At 41.4% G+C, this 17340-nt stretch overlaps 2 protein-coding genes across 3 annotated transcripts in view; both read left to right on the plus strand.

Annotated features, from left to right (window-relative positions):
- DDC (dopa decarboxylase) overlaps positions 1–5295 on the plus strand; it is a 109243-nt gene extending 103948 nt beyond the window's left edge. Inside the window, exons 14-15 of the mRNA XM_081534594.1 lie at positions 2520–2614; positions 3124–5295. Of these exons, the coding sequence (XP_081390720.1) occupies positions 2520–2614; positions 3124–3132 (104 nt within the window). The 3' untranslated portion in view covers positions 3133–5295. The remainder of the gene's footprint in view (positions 1–2519; positions 2615–3123) is intronic.
- Positions 746–5295, plus strand: FIGNL1 (fidgetin like 1). 2 transcript variants are annotated; one of them, XM_081534593.1, is made up of 4 exons: positions 746–907; positions 1792–1867; positions 2520–2614; positions 3124–5295. In XM_081534593.1, the coding sequence occupies exon 4, from the start codon at positions 3134–3136 to the stop codon at positions 5165–5167; it is 2034 nt and encodes a 677-aa protein (XP_081390719.1). In that variant the 5' UTR covers positions 746–907; positions 1792–1867; positions 2520–2614; positions 3124–3133; the 3' UTR covers positions 5168–5295. The 2 variants fall into 2 exon arrangements, with proteins under 2 accessions (XP_081390719.1, XP_081390718.1); XM_081534592.1 differs by lacking the exon at positions 1792–1867.
- Positions 5296–17340: the final 12045 nt, after the last annotated feature.

The raw sequence follows: 17340 nt of genomic DNA on the forward strand, positions 1-17340 counted from the left end.
CCCTACCGCAACCAACAATTCAAAGGTTAAACAAGTTGGGCTATGAAGTTTTGCCTCATCCACCATATTCACCTGACCTCTCCCCGACCAAATACCACTTTTTCAAGCATCTCAACTTTTTGCAGGGGAAATGCTTCCACAAGAAGCAGGACACAGAAAATGCTTTCCAAGAGTCTGTTGAATCCCGAACTACAGATTTTTCTGCTACGGGAATAAACAAACTTATTTCTGGTTGGCAAGAACGTGTTGATTGTAATGGTTCCTATTTTGATTAATCAAGATATGTTTGAACCTAGTTATAATGATTTAAAATTCAAGGTCTGAAACCATGATTACTTGTGCACCAACCTAATACCCAGAGGTGGCTGTGAGGGGTATTCCGTTCCTTGTCCTGCGCCAGGACAGTCCCTGGGAAGAAGGGCATGCTTTCCAGCCTTCCAGGAGCATGTCCTCCAGGGCTCAGGGAAGAAAAGCTGGCTGAGTGACGGGGGGATCTGAGATGCGGATTCTAACTCCCATATTGAGTCTAAAAATGTGTGAGAGGGAGGCCCGTTCCCAAGGGAAACAACCAAGCCAACTCACTGGGGGAGCCGGTCAGAGCTCCGTAACCGAGACGCGGGGGCGGGGCGGGGAGCTCAGACCCCTCCCCCAGAAGCCTACAGGGCTTCCCCGCCGGCGCTCTCGAGGTCTCACAGACGCACGCACGCCGGCGAGCACGCACGCACGGCGGGGCGGAACCGGCCGCAGTGCGCAGGCGCACACGGTCCGCCCGTTTTTCGGAAGCCGCCGGGTGGTGGCCGAGATCCTTGGGAGGCTAAGGCCGGGGTGGGGCTCGGGGCCAGGAAGGCCGAAGGGCGAGTGGCTTCATGTGCGGGCAGCCCGACCCGGGAGTGTGGTCTCGTGGCTGGTAAGGCTCCTGCAGCGGCGTGTCCGGAGCCGGCCTCTGGGAGGTGGTGTCCCGGGGGCCGGGCGGGCGGCGCTCTCCGGAGGCTCCGCCGGGGGAGGCGGGGCGAGGCCTGGGGCCAGAAGGGAGGGCCTGCACCCGAGGTCAGGGCCAGCGAGCAGTGGGCGGTCCCTCCCTGTCAGCGCCGCAGGGTCAGCGCGGTAACCACTGTACCCGGGGACGCGCCTCCGGGTGCAGGGGGTGGGTCGCTGTAGTGGGAAGCACCTACTGTCTGGACCAGCCCCACATCCTACAACAGGCAGGGAAAACCCCGGAAGATGGGACTGCAGCTCCTACATCACTGCCGAGTAACCGTTGTAGAGATTTAGGAAGTGGTGCTTGGGGCGAGGCTGTGCTGCTGAGGGGCGCTGGCCAAGCCGTCTTTGGTTTGTGTGTCCGTAGTGTTTGGGTGAATGATTGCGTTGAAAGGAAAAAGGAAGACTTGAGAGGTGAATATTGAAGAAATCGGAGAGGGTGGAAAGGAAAGAGCAGGGTGTTGGGGGGATAATGATTAGAACGCTGAGCCTTTGGAAGAATCCCAGGGTTGCAGATGTCAAGATGGGATGACGCTGTGGGAGACGAATAGGATATTCATGGTAACAAGAAAGTTGGTTGTAAGTGACTTCTAGGTCACTTCTCTTGCAATTTCTCATTTCAGGTATTGATTAAAGGGATTAAAATAGGGTAAAATGGAATAGTGGAAAGAGGGATAAATTGTCAGGAGATGTCAGTTCTAGTTTTGACTTTATAGCTCTAAGCAAATTAGGATCTCTCTGAGTGTTTATTTTTTTCAAAAATATTACAGAGGTTTGTGAACGCCTACTTACAATATGACTGATTCTTTGTAGGGTTCATGGGAGAAAGCTGTATTAAGCATGGCTCTTGCACCAAAAGAACCTGCTGATTATTAAGCTATATTTACAGGTGATTTCGAAGATAAAATTTAAAATACATAAGTTCTTGGTTTTTACTTTACCAGCAGTACCCTTAGGAAGCTTCAACATTTTCTTACACATTTTTCTTGTGGATTGTCAGGTAAATTCTACACATCCACCAACATTCATCTACACATTCATCTACAATTCTGTGAAAATAATTTTAACTTAATGTAAGGAGGCTTATAAGACTAACATGAGGGGAAAAAGATCTAAAATAAAGCACTTTACTACCCACTCGTTCTCATATTTCATCACAACAGCTTCGTTTTTTAAAGCATCCTGTGAAACTGGGAAATTGTGAGAGATTCTGGGGCATCCTGTTTTAAGTGCTCATCTGCCTGTTCCAAATCCTTGGAAACATTTAGTATGTGATAATTGTTCGTGTTTGTTATCTGTGACCTTTGGTGGCACTGTGAAGGGGCATTTTGTCCATGGTAAAGTGCACATGACCTGCAGTGAAACTGCTCATGTGTGAATTCTGGCACCATTGCTCACTGGCTGTGAGATGCCAACTTAAGTTTCTGAACTCTCAGCCTCAGTGTCTGCATTTGTACAGTAAAGAGGCTAATAGTAATTTTCAGGTATTTTCATATTCATTATTTGACTTGATTCTCACAATGATTTCTCTCATTTTACAGATAAAACTGAAGGCCCAGCAATAGGAAGAAGCCAGCATGACATTGTTCCTCTGATTGTCCTTAGAGACCAGATTTACACCCCTCTGCTTGACTTGGTTTGTTTTGCTTTGCTTGTCTCTAGTTCCATTGTTTTCCATGTTGCCGCCACTGTCTTTGATCTTCCTGTATTTAGTGTTTGTGGTGGTTCTGGGGAGAGTGGCCTATTAGCTAACTAGGCCCATGGCCCAGACAGGACCCAAGACTTTCCAGAGGGCAGTCCTTTGAAGTGCCCTCAGAATATCCAGCCACCTCTGGTCACTAACACCACCCTCTAAACCTTGTGAATGTTTTTCCTATTCACAGGGAAAATTGTTATATAACTAAAACAGTTTAACCCGTAACAGAGCATTATTAACTCTTTAGTCTTTTATATCTTGAGTAGTTGAAAGCTATGGTTAAATAGATGTTTCCACTATAAACAGCCTTTCCTTATAAATTTACTTTATAAATAAAAAGTCCAGTGTGCTTTCCTTAAGATGGGCAAAGATTTTAAAAGTATGTTTAAAGTGTTGTGTCTTTGTTTCCTTCTAAACTGAATTTTTTTCATCTTTGTTATTTGTTATAGAGCCCCTAAAATGGAGGCCTCCAGCTCCAGGTCTATACACCTGAGTGACTGGCAGAAGAATTACTTTGCACTTACATCTGGAACGTGTACACCAGGACAGAAGGCAGATGCCTACCGAGCGCAGATACTCCGCATTCAGTATGCATGGGCAAACTCTGATATCTCCCAGGTCTGTGCTACTACACTGTTCAGAAAATACGCAGAGAAATATTCTGCAGTTATTGATTCTGACAATGTTGAAACTGGCTTGAATAACTATGCAGAAAGCATATTAACTCTTGCAAGATCTCAGCAAACTGACAGTGACAAATGGAAGTCTGGATTGTCAATAAATAATGTGTTCAAACTGAGCAATGTGCAGGAGATGATGCGTGCTGGCAAGAAATCCAAAGACTCTCTGTTGGCGCCTGCTGATGCATCACTAGTCATCCACAAAGAGGCCACTGTCTTTGACCTTCCTACATTTAGTGTTTGTGGTGGTTCTGGGGAGAGCAACCTGTTGACTAACTCAGCCCATGGTGCTGACAGGACTCAAGAGTTTCCAGAGGGTGGTCCTTCTTTGAAGTGCCCTCAGAGTGCCCAGCCACCTCTGGTCATTAACACCACTAACATGTGTCCTGTAGCCTCAGCACCTTTTGGTGAGTCAGCCCTTGCAAAGTTCCATGCCAAACCATTATTTGGAAATGTCAAAAAGGAAGATAACAGCTTTCTAAAAGGCAACATAGGACTAAATGTGTTCTCATCTAATCAATCTTGTTTTCCTCCTTTCTGTGAAAATGCACGGGACAGAAAAGCTTTTTGTGGTGCTGGCACCATCGATGCACTTTCCACCCCAATACTGAATAAGGCTTTTAGTAAAACAGAAGATAATGGCCAAAGAGGGGAGAGCAGCCTGCCTGCTTTTAAAACTGCAAAGGAACAGTTATGGTTAGATCAGCAGAAAAAGTACCACCAGCCCCAGCGTGCATCAGGGTCTTCATATGGTGGAGTAAAAAAGTCTCTGGGGGCTGGTAGATCCCGAGGGATATTTGGAAAGTTTGTTCCTCCTGTACCTAAGCAAGATGGAGGAGATCCGGGTGGGGGGATGCAGTATAAGCCTCAGGGTGCAGGTGCTGCAGACCCAGCACACCCCATGGATGAGCGTCTGAAGAACTTGGAGCCCAGAATGATTGAGCTTATTATGAATGAGATTATGGATCAGGGACCTCCAGTAAACTGGGAAGATATCGCAGGCGTGGAATTTGCCAAGGCCACAATAAAGGAGATAGTTGTGTGGCCCATGTTGCGGCCAGACATCTTCACTGGCCTACGAGGACCCCCTAAAGGCATTCTGCTCTTCGGTCCTCCTGGCACTGGTAAGACTCTGATTGGCAAGTGCATTGCTAGTCAGGCTGGGGCAACTTTCTTCAGTATCTCTGCTTCCTCCTTGACTTCCAAGTGGGTGGGTGAGGGGGAGAAAATGGTCCGTGCATTGTTTGCTGTAGCAAGATGTCAGCAACCAGCTGTGATATTTATTGATGAAATTGATTCCCTGTTATCTCAACGCGGAGATGGTGAGCACGAATCTTCTAGAAGGATAAAAACCGAATTTCTAGTTCAGTTAGATGGGGCAGCCACATCTTCTGAAGACCGTATTCTAGTGGTAGGAGCAACCAACCGGCCACAAGAAATTGACGAGGCTGCCCGGAGAAGGCTGGTGAAAAGGCTGTATATTCCCCTCCCAGAAGCTTCAGCCAGGAAACAGATAGTAGTTAATCTGATGTCCAAGGAGCAGTGCTGCCTCAGTGAGGAGGAGCTCGAGCTGGTGGTGCAGCATTCTGACGGGTTCTCCGGGGCAGACATGACTCAGCTGTGCCGGGAGGCGTCTCTGGGTCCTATTCGCAGTTTGCAGGCTGCTGACATTGCAACCATAACGCCTGATCAAGTTCGCCCAATAGCTTACAGTGACTTTGAAAATGCTTTCAGAACTGTGCGACCTAGTGTATCTCCGGAAGATTTAGAACTTTATGAAAACTGGAACAGGACTTTTGGTTGTGGAAAATAAATGGGACACTTAGGATGGCATCTTTGTAGTCTTGTCTTTCCACTTTTTATTATAGCAAGGAAATTAATGAATTGTTTGTGAAATGTATATTCTGAATCTGTACCTCAAAATAAAATAGAATAACAATATGTTAACTTTTACAATTGATTGACTTAGACTATATTAATATAAGCTCAATTTTCATTCCAGTTGTTTCCTGATATTTAAGCCTATACATACAAGATAGGAATGCACTTCTTTTGTTTTGTTGCTAAGAGGTCTTTTCAGGATGTATTCTGTGATGAATAGTAAGCTCAAACAGAAACTTAAAAAAAAAATGTGATTTGTGTATGAGTATGTATCTGACTTACATGCATGTTTTATTGAAGAAAGTTTCTTGTGAGGATCACATCATGCTTAGGGTTGGCTAGTGTAGTGGTTTACATTAGAAACTGAGTGTTGTTTACTGTTGTTTAATGATCTCAACCAGAGCTAGAGTAAAAGTGCCAGTTTTTACTTTGTTCTGGCATGTAACCTCTTATGGTTTCCTTCCTTTACCAAGACTAAACATGTTCAGAAATCAGTGTAATCTAATATCAGAGGCATTCACAGAAGAGAAAGGGGAAGAATGTGCTTTTCCAGGGGGTAGGTGATGTTTACAATTAATATTTGACACTACCTTATAGCCTCTAGGGTTTGTCTCATTCAAAAATGTTTTTAGGTTTTTCAAGTAGACTGCTTCATTTTCTAAATAATACATGTTCTGTGTAGAAACATTACAAAATAAAGGTGAACAAAAGAAAATAAAAATCACTGATACCTTACCATTTTGAGGAACACATTATAAACATTTGTGTTGCTTCTTCCAGATGTTTTATACAGGAGTAGGTTTGTGCTCTGTGTTCTTGTTTGTAGTTTGTTTTTTCTTTAAAGTATATGAGTCATCATCATCTTCCACATTGACATCTATGACCTCTTCCCTTATGTAAGTGCCTGGGATCCTGTGGTATGGGTGGCCTAAAATTTAGTCACCCCTCTGTTGGAGGACATTTAAATCATTTGGTTCACCTTTTGTTTATTGTAAACAAAAATATATTAAATGCCTTAGTGATCTTTTAAAAATTATATACATTTCTTGAATAAAATTCTTGGATTAAGGATTTTTTAGGCTTCTGGCATGTGCTCTATTATAAATTGCCCTCTCCCGGGTTCCTCCCGGGGCTACACCTGTCTGAGTGTTGCTAAAAAAAAAAAAAAAAAAATTGCCCTCTGAAACAGTGACACCCTGTGTAAAATTCCCACATGCTCTGAATCAAAGTGCCTGTTTACCTGTACCAGCTGGACAGATGCAGGTTTTGTTAGCATTCTTTTGCATCCTCATAAAACATCTATCAGATGCTAGGCAGTGTTCTAGGTGCTGAAAATAGACCAGTGAACAACAGTTCTCATGGAGATTACTTTCATATTCTAATGTTTTGAGAACAATACAATGTAAGAAATGAAATTTGGAATTTTTAGTAGGTGAATTTAGGCAGTTTATATATTGTTTTAATTTTTATTCTTGGTCTGCCTGCTATTTTTATGCTCTTTTAAAAGCTTTATTTCTCCAACTTTTAGTTTTTGCCTTTGAGATATATCTTTTAGTATAATTTGGGTATTGAATCTTTTCTCCTAATTTTTTGCTATATCTTTTAAAATCTTTAAGCATTTCGCCATATTTCTTACTATCTATGTCTCTTTCCATTCAACATAACAGCACTGTAACATTGGATTTCTGTAGAAAATTTGAGCTAGGGAGTCACTTAGCAGTTGTTTCTACATTATACTAGAAGCATTCTTTCAGCTTTTTGTGATTTGCAGTATGTTTCTGAGGCATTTGGGTAGGAAGTTTCCTGAAACTTAGGCTTGAAATTTCTTTGTATCTCTACATTATGAATATTATCTTGATTGAATATGGTAATGTTGGGTTGAATTCTTTGCTTCCCAAGTGTTTTGTGTGTCACTGTCCTTATTCATTATTTTTGAGAAGTAAACATTACCTGTATTTTTTAATATCATTGAAAGATACATTTCCTTTGTAGAAATACATTTTACCAACAGATGTAACTCATTTGTATATCAATGCTTAAAAATATTGGTAGGTAGAGTATCTGCATTTTTAGTATCAGGGATTTTTAAATGTTTTTCTTATTTATCTGATTATGGTTCTTTGATGTATAGTCTTCGGGAAATTCTATTCCAACTTACCTGTCTTTGCCATCCTTTTGAAATTCTAATTCATTTTTTCACTTCCAAAATACTTGTCCAGTCTGCCTCCATGTCAACCAGTTGATAAGGTGGAGTACTTGTAAAGGGCATGGACTTGAACCAGAGGGACATGTTGTTAGACTCTGACTCTGTCATTTACTGATTGGGACTATAGCCTCCCTGACTGTTCAGTCTTAGTTGTGAAATGAGAGTAGTCTGTACCTATCATCTTACTGGAGAATGAGAATCCTATGGTACAATACAGGCTTACAAAGCCTGATTGCTCAATAATTGTGCATCCTCCTCTTTCTGGCTTGATTCTGCCTTCATTGCTTTGAAGGATCATTTTCTTTTCAACTGTTTCACGTGGTTGTTCATTCTAGCTTATCCTTAATTCCACCTTAATCCAGTGTGGTATTGCACAAAAACAGGTATATGGATCAATGGAACAGAATAGAGAGCCCAGAAATAAACCCACACACCTATGGTCAATTAATCTGTGTCAAAGGAGACAAGAATATACAATGGACAAAAGAAAAGTCTCTTCAGCAAGAGGTGCTGGGAAGGTTGGACAGTCACATATAAATCAATGAAGTGAGAACACACTCTTACATCATACACAGAAATAAAATGGCTTTAAGACAAATGTAAGACATGACACCATAAAACTAGAAGAGAACATAGGCAAAACATTCTCTGACATAAATCTTGTCAGTGTTTTCTTAGTTCAGTCTCCCAAATAAAAATAACAATAAATAGGACCCAAGCAAACTTACAAGCTTTTGCACAGCAGAGGAAACCATAAAAGAGAAACGCAACCTATAAAATGGGAGAAAATACTTGCAAATGAAACAATCAACAAGGAATTAAACTTCAAAATATACAAACAGCTTATACAGCTCAATATTTAAAAAAAAAAAAAACCTACTTGTAAGATCTAAATAGGCATTTCTCTAGAGCCAGATATCCTGGAATGTGAAGTCAACTGGGCCTTAGGAAGTATCACTACAAACAAAGCTAGTGGAGGTGCTGGAATTCCAGTTGAGCTATTTCAAATCCTAAAAGATGATGCTGTGAAAGTGCTGCACTCAATATGCCAACAAATTTGGAAAACTCAGCAGTGGCCACAGGACTGGAAGAGGTCAGTTTTCATTCAATCCCTAAGAAAGACAATGCCAAAGAATGCTCAAACTACCGCACAGTTGCACTCATCTCACACGCTAGTAAAGTAATGCTCAAAATTCTCCAAGCCAGGCTTCAGCAATACGTAAACTGTGAACTTCCAGATGTTCAAGATTGTTTTAGAAAAGAGAGGAACCAGAGACCAAATTGCCAACATCCACTGGATCATCGAAAAAGCAAGAGAGTTTCAGAAAAATCTATTTCTGCTTTATTCATTATGTCAAAGCCTTTGACTGTGTGGATCACAATAAACTGTGGAAAATTCTGAAAGAAATGGGAATACCAGACCACTTGACTTGCCTCTTGGGAAACCTGTATGCAGTTCAGGAAGCAACAGTTAGAACTGGACATGGAACAACAGACTGGTTCCAAACAGGAAAAGGAGTACGTCAAGGCTGTATATTGTCACCCTGATTATTGAACTTCTATGCAGAGCACATCATGAGAAACCCTGGGCTGGAGGAAGCACAAGCTGGAATCAAGATTGCCGGGGGAAATATCAATAACCTCAGATATGCAGATGACACCACCTTTGTGGCAGAAAGTGAAGAACTAAAGAGCCTCTTGATGAAAGTGAAAGAGGAGAGTGAAAAATTTGGCTTAAAACTCAACATTTGGAAAACTAAGATCATGGCATCTGGTCCCATCACTTCATGGCAAATAGATGGGGAAACAGTGGAAACAGTGGCTGACTTCATTTTTTTTGGCTCCAAAATCACTGCAGATGGTGATTGCAGCCATGAAATTAAAAGATGCTTACTCCTTGGAAGGAAAGTTATGACCAACCTAGATAACATATTAAAAAGCAGAGACATTAGTTTGTCAACAAAGGTCTGTCTAGTCAAGGCTATGGTTTTTCCAGTGGTCATGTATGGATGTTAGAGTTGGACTATAAAGAAAGCTGAGTGCAGAAGAATTGATGGTTTTGAACTGTGGTGTTGGAGAAGACTCTTCAGAGTCACTTGGACTGCAAGGAGATCCAACCAGTCCATCCTAAAGGAGATCAATCCTGAGTGTTCATTGGAAGGACTGATGTTGAAGCTGAAACTCCAATATTTTGGCTACCTGATGTGAAGAGCTGACTCAGTTGAAAAGACCTGATGTTGGGAAAGATTGAAGGCAGGAAAAGGGGACGACAGAAGATGAGATGGTTAGATGGCATCAACGACTCAATGAACATGGGTTTGGGTAAACTCTGGGAGTTGGTGATGGACAGGGAGGCCTGGTGTGCTGTGGTTCATGGGGTCGCAATGAGTCGGACACAACTGAGCAACTGAACTGGCTGAACTAAAGACATACGGATGGCTGACAGGCACATGAAAAAAATGCTCACCATCACTAATTATTAGAGAAATGCAAATGAAAACTAAAATGAGGCATCACCTCACACTGATCAGAATGGCCATCATGAAAAAGTCTACCAGTAGGGGGTGGTCCTGAAAGGTTGTTGCTGGACCACGAAAATATGGCCAGGATTCTTGGCCTCTGGAGGAGAAGAATTCAATCCAGGGCCGGAGATGAGGCTTGATCACTCAGAGCTTTTGTGTGATAAAGTTTATTAAAGTATAAAACGGATAGAGAAAGCTTCTGACATAGACATCAGAAGGGGGCAGAACGAGTACCCCCCCTGCTAGTCTTCAGCTGGATGTTATATAGTCCCTAGCAGTTTGTTAATGAAAGAAAGGAATGTCTTAAAACTCAGAATGGCACCAGGCCCCTCATCCATAAGATGCATTTTGGGATAATCTTGGGACCAGACATCCTGGATCATAAAACAATTGACTTGAATCTTGTAGAAGGGCAGGTTACCATACAAATAGTTTCATTTACATAGATTAGGGGAACAATGTCTGAGTGTAACATACTGGTTTGTCAAGTTGTTTCTGAGCCATTAGGCGGAACTGACTTGAAGACAGATTTTGGGGTAAATGCATAGTACATTAACATAGCTTAAGACAAACATTTCTATAAGAAAAATGCATTGGTTAACTCAAGGTTTGAGAATAGTTAACTTCAGGTGAAACCAGGTGTCATGGCAACACAGTATTTTAAGAGAAACCTCTTAAATTTGTATAGAGAAGGGAAAAAATATCGTTAGTTTGTTTCCTCCTGCTGCTTAAGAGAGATAAAAATGTCTGACACTTGCAGCCTATTTCCTCCGTTTGGAGACCCCTGGCCTTCCTGGCTGTTACCCTCTCAGTCCTAAGATGGTGGAGGATTAGGACAGGGAGACCACTTTCTCCCCCACAAATGCATCAAAAGATCATTTGAACACTGAGCAAATACCACAAAACAACTTTTGAACGCTGGTGGAGGTCACCAGGCACCCAGAAAGGCAGCCCATTGTCTTCGAAAGGAAGTAGGACAAAATATAAAAGATAAAAAGAGAGACAAAAGAGTTAGGGATGCAGACCTGTCCCGGGGAAGGAGTCGTAAAAGAGGAGAAGTTTCCAAACACCAGGAAACCCTCTCACTGGCGGGTCTGTGGGGAGTTTTGGAATCTCAGAGGGCAACATAACTGGGAGGAAAAAATAAATAAATAAAACCCACAGATTATGTGCCTAACTGCAACTCCCAGTGGAGAAGTAGCCCAGACAGACGCTCGCATCTGCCACCAGAAAGCGGGGGCTGAACAGGGAGGCGTGGGCTGCATTGCTTAGGGTAAGGACCGGGCCTGAATGCCCAGAGGACAATCTGAGGGAGCTAACATGAGATAGCAACCCAAATTGTGGGATAGCCAGAGAGAGAGAGAGAGAGAACTTTCCCGTGAAAAGCTCTAATCTAAGGCACTGCCGGCCTGCTCACAGAACAAAGGATTGAGCAAATACTAGAGGAGAGCTAGCCGGCTGGGGACTGGCCCATCCCCTGCCGGAGGCAGGGAGGCAGGGGGGCCTGCCGGAGGCAGGGAGGCAGGGGGGTGGCAGCCAGAGCCAGAAGGTGAGGGGCAATCTCGGCCCCAGGGACAGCATCCTCTACCAAACTGCAAGTAGGCTCCCAGTTGCTAATCAAGTCTTCCTGGGATCCTGGACGGTTGACATCTGCCAGGAGGGTTGCAGCCGGAGATCAGCTCCCCAGAGGAGACACATGGCACACCTGAGACTGCACTCATGTGGCACACCCAGTAAACCAAGCAGCTGGGCAAAGGGGGGTGTGTGTAATAAGATGCACCGCCTACCTGAGGAGTGTGCGCTCACCAAGCACCTGATCACCTGAGCTTCTCGGACCTGGGAAGGGCACAAAACGCAGGCCCAACTGAGTCTGTGCCTTTGTGGAATACCCGAGAACCTGAACCTGAGCTGCTTAGACTTGGGAAGTGCATGCAACACAGGGCCTGCTTTAGGCAGTTCCCTTGCAGAGCAACCTGGAGTTTGCTGGGAGCGGGGGCAAACCCAGTGTGGCCCAGACACTGCGAGCACTCCCCACACACGCCAGTGATATTTGTTTGCAGTGTTAATCCTTCCCTGCAGCACAATTGAACAAGTGAGGCTAAATAAGTGACCATCTTCGCCCCCTTGTGTCAGGGCAGAAATTAGACACTGAAAAGACTTGCAAACAGGAAGCCAAAATAAACGAAGAAGAAGGAATTGATTTGGAAGTGACAGATACAACAAATTAACACCCTGTAGTTAGCATTGACTACATTGGAAGGGGCCTACAGACCTTGAGAAGAAGTATAAGCTGGAACAAGGAAATATCTGAAACTGAACTGACCCACACTAAACTCAACAGTTCCAGAGAAATCCCTAGATATATTTTACTATTATCATTTTTTATTTTTAAAATTTTTTTATTTTTAAGTTCTTTTACTCTGTTAATTTTCATTTTTAAAACCTCCTATTACCTTGCAAAAAAAGAACCCTATTATTAATGCAAATTTAATATATATAAATTTATAATTTTTGTGATTTTGTTTTACTTTTTTTAATATTGTATTTTTGAGAGTCTAACCTCTACTCTAGATTTTTAATCTTTGCTTTTTGGTATTTGTTTTCAATTTTGTACCTTTAAGAATCCAATCTTCAGTACTCATTTTTACTTAAGAGTGTGGTTACTGGCTTGATTGCTCTCTCCCCTTTTGACTCTCCTTTTTGTCCCCCAGGTCACCTCTATCTCCTCCCTCCCCCTTCTCTTCTCTACTTAACTCTGTGAATCTCTTTGGGTGTTCCGGGCTGTGGAGAACACTTAGGTAACTGATTACTGGCTATATTGGTCTCTCTTCTTTTGATTCCCCCTTTTATCCTCCTGAGCACCCCTATCTCCTTCCTCCCTCTTCTCTTCTCTATGTAACTCCTTGAACCTCTCTGAGAGTTCCAGGCTGTGGAGAACACTTAGGGAACTGATTACTGGCTAGATTGGTCTCTCTTCTTTTGACTCCCTCTCCTCTCCTCCTGGTCACCTCTATCTCCCTCCTCCCTCTTCTCTTCTCCATGTAACTCTGTGAACCTCTCTGGGTGTCCCTCACTCTGGAGAATCTTTTCACCATGAACCTACATGTTTTATCATCAGTGCTGTGTGAATGGAGAAGTCTTGAGGCTACTGTAAGAATAAGACTGAAAGCCAGAAGCAGGAGGCTTAAATCCAAAACTTGAGAACACCAGAAAACTCCTGACTCCAGGGAACATTAATCGACAAAAGCTCATCCAAAAGCCTCCATACCTACACTGAAACCAAGCTCTACCCTAGAGCCAACAAGTTTCAGAGCAAGACATACCAAGCTAATTCTCCAACAATGCAGGAACATAACCCTGAGCATTAAAATACAGGCAGCCAAAAGTCACCTCATTACTGGACACTTCATTGCACTCCAGAGAGAAGAGATCCAGCTCCACCCACTGGAACACCGACACAAGCCTCCCTACCAGGAAACTTTGACAAGCCACTCGTCCAACCCCAACCACAGGGGGAACCTCCACAGTAAAGAGGAGCCACAAACTTCCAGCATTCAGAAAGGCCACCCTAAACACAGCAATCTAAACAAGATGAAAAGGCAGAAAAATATTCAACAGGTAAAGGAACATGATAAAAGCCCACCAAACCAAACAAAAGAGGAGGAGATAGGGAGTCTATCTGAAAAAGAATTCAGAATAATGATAGTAAAAATGATCCAAAATCTTGAAAACAAAATGGAGTTACAGGTAAATAGTCTGGAGACAAGGATTGAGAAGATGCAAGAAAAGTTTAACAAGGACCTAGAAGAAATAAAAAAGAGTCAATCAATAATGAATAATGCAATAACTGAGATCAAAAGCACTCTGGAGGGAACCAACAGTAGAATAACTGAGGCAGAAGATAGGATAAGTGAGGTGGAGGACAGAATGGTAGAAATAAATGAAGCAGAGAGGAAAAAAGAAAAAAGAATTAAAAGAAATGAGGACAACCTCAGAGACCTCTGGGACAATGTTAAGTGCTCCAACATTTGAATCATAGGAGTCCCAGAATAAGAGACAAAAATAAAGGCCATGAGAAAGTACTTGAGGAGATGATAGTTGGAAACTTCCCTAAAATAAGGAAGGAAATAGCCACAAAAGTCCAAGAAACCCAAAGAGTCCCGAATAGCATAAACCCAAGGTGAAACACCCCAAGACACATATTAATCAAATTAACGAAGATCAAACACAAAGAACAAATATTAAAAGCAGCAAGGAAAAACAAGAAATAACACACAAGGGGATTCCCATAAGGATAACAGCTGATCTTTCCACTGAAGCTCTTCCGGCCAGAAGGGAATGGCAGGACATATTTAAAGTGATGAAAGAGAAAAACCTAAAACCCAGATTACTGTACCCCAGCAAGGATCTCATTCAAATATAAAGGAGAAATTAAAAGCTTTACAGACAAGCAAAAGCTCAGAGAATTCAGAACCACCAAACCAGCTCTTCAATAAATGCTAAAGGATCTTCTCTAGACAGGAAACACAGAAAAGGTTTATAAACTCGAACCCAAAACAACAAAGTAAATGGCAATAGGATCATACTTATCAATAATTACCTTAAATGTAAATGGGTTGAATGCCCCAACCAAAAGACAAAGACTGGCTGAATGGATACAAAATAAAAGACCTCTATATACACTGTCTACAAGAGACCCATCTCAAAACAAGGGACATATATAGACTGAAAGTGAAGGGCTAGAAAAAGATATTTGACACAAATGGAGACCAAAAGAAAGCAGGAGTAGCAATACTCAGATAAAATAGACTTTGAAATAAAGGCCATGAAAAGAGACAAAGAAGGAAACTACATAATGATCAAAGAATCAATCCAAGAAGAAGATATAACAATTATAAATATATATGTACCCAACATAGGAGCACTGCAATATGTAAGGGAAATGCTAACAAGTATGGAAGGGGAAATTAACAGTAGCACAATAATAGTAGGAGACTTTAATACCCCACTCACACCTATGGATAGATCAACTAACAGAAAATTAGCAAGGAAACACACACTTTAAAAGATACCGTGGACCAGTTAGATCTAATTGATATCTATAGGACATTTCACCCGAAAACAATGAATTTCACATTTTCTTCAAGTGCACACGGAACCTTCTCCAGGATAGATCACATCCTGGGCCATAAATCTAGCCCTGGTAAATTAAAAAACATTGAAATCATTTCTAGCATCTTTTCTGATCACAATGTGGTAAGATTAGATGTCAACTACAGGAAAAAACTATTAAAAATACAAGCATATGGAAGCTAACCAACACACTTCTGAATAACCAACAAATCACAGAAGAAATCAAAATACGCATAGAAACAAATGAAAATAAAAACGCAACAACCCAAAACCTATGGGATTCAGTAGAAGCAGTGCTAAGAGGAAGGCTCATAGCAATACAAGCCTAGATCAAGAAATAGGAGAAAAATCAATAAATAACCTAACTCTACACCTAGAGCAACTAGAAAAAGAAGAAATGAAGAACCGCAGGGTTAGTATAAGGAAAGAAATCATAAAAATTAGGGCAGAAATAAATGCAAAAGAAACATAGGAGAACATAGCAAAAATCAACAAAGCTAAAAGCTGGTTCTTTGAGAAGATAAATAAAATAGACAAACCATTAGCTAGACTCATCAAGAAAAAAAGGGTGAAGAATCAAATCAACAAAATTAGAAATGAAAATGGAGAAATCACAACAGACAACACAGAAATACAAACGATCATAAAAGACTACCATCAACAACTATATGCCAATAAAATGGACAACTTGGAAGAAATGGACAAATTCTTAGAAAAGTACAACTTTCCAAAACTGAACCAGGAAGAAATAGAAAATCTTAACAGACCCATCACAAGCACAGAAATTGAAACTATAATCAGAAATCTTCCAGCCAACAAAAGCCCAGGACCAGACGGCTTCACAGCTGAATTCTACCAAAAATTTAGAGAAGAACTAACACTTATCCTACTCAAACTCTCCCAGAAAATTGCAGAGGAAGGTGAACTGTCAAACTCATTCTATGAGGCCACCATCACCCTCATGCCAAAATCAGACAAAGATGCCACAAAAAAAGAAAACTACAGGCCAATATCACAGATGAACACAGATGTGAAAATCCTTAACAAAATTCTAGCAAACAGAATCCAACAACATATTAAAAAGATCATACACCATGACCAAGTGGGCTTTGTCCCAGGGATGCAAGGATTCTTCAATATTTGCAAATCAATCAATGTGATACACCACATTAACAAATTTAAAGATAAAAATCATATGATTATCTCAATACATGCAGAGAAAGCCTTTGACAAAATTCAACATCCATTTATGATAAAAACCCTCCAGAAAGCAGGCATAGAAGGAATATACCTCAACATAATAAAAGCCATCTATGATAAACCCACAGCAAACATTATCCTCAATGGTGAAAAATTGAACATATTTCCCCTAAAGTCAGGAATGAGACAAGGATGCCCACTCTCACCACTACTATTCAACATAGTTTTGGAAGTTTTAGCCATAGCAGTCAGAGAAGAAAAAGAAATATAAGGAATCCATATTGGAAAAGAAGAAGTAAAACTCTCACTGTTTGCAGATGACATGATCCTCTACATAGAAAACCCTAAAGACTCCACCAGAAAATTACTAGAGCTAATCAATGAGTATAGTAAAGTTGCAGGATATAAAATTAACATACAGAAATCCCTTGCATTCCTATACACTAACAAGGAGAAAACAGAGAAATTAAGGAAACAATTCCATTCACCATTGCAACGAAAAGAATAAAATACTTAGCAATAAATCTACCTAAAGAATCACAAGACCTATATATAGAAAACTATAAAACACTGATGAAAGAAATCAAAGATGACACAAACAGATGGAGAAATATACCATGTTCATGGATCGGAAGAATCAATATAGTGAAAGTGAGCATACTACCCAAACCAATCTTTAGATTCAATGCAATCCCTATCAAGCTACCAATGGTACTTTTCAGAGAACTAGAACAAATAATTTCACAATTTGTATGGAAATACAAAAAGCCTCAGATAGCCAAAGTAATCTTGAGAAAGAAGAATGGAACTGGAGGAATCAACCTGCCTGACTTCAGACTATACTACATAGCTACAATCATCAAGACAGTATGGTACTGGCACAAAGACAGAAATATAGATCAATGGAACAAAATAGAAAGCCCAGAGATAATTCCACATACCTATGGACACCTTATCTTTGACAAAGGAGGCAAGAATATACAATGGAGAAAAGACAATCTCTTTAACAAGTGGTGCTGGGAAAACTGGTCAACCACTCGTAAA

This window comes from Giraffa tippelskirchi, chromosome 10 (genome assembly GCF_054371585.1).
Source record: "Giraffa tippelskirchi isolate mGirTip1 chromosome 10, T2T-mGirTip1v1.2.pri, whole genome shotgun sequence".
In the NCBI taxonomy this organism is placed as follows: domain Eukaryota; kingdom Metazoa; phylum Chordata; class Mammalia; order Artiodactyla; family Giraffidae; genus Giraffa; species Giraffa tippelskirchi.

What these genes read in the sequence shown, in the direction of transcription:
- FIGNL1 (XM_081534593.1), top strand. Translation starts at nt 3,134, where the DNA reads ATGGAGGCCTCCAGCTCCAGGTCTATACACCTGAGTGACTGGCAGAAG.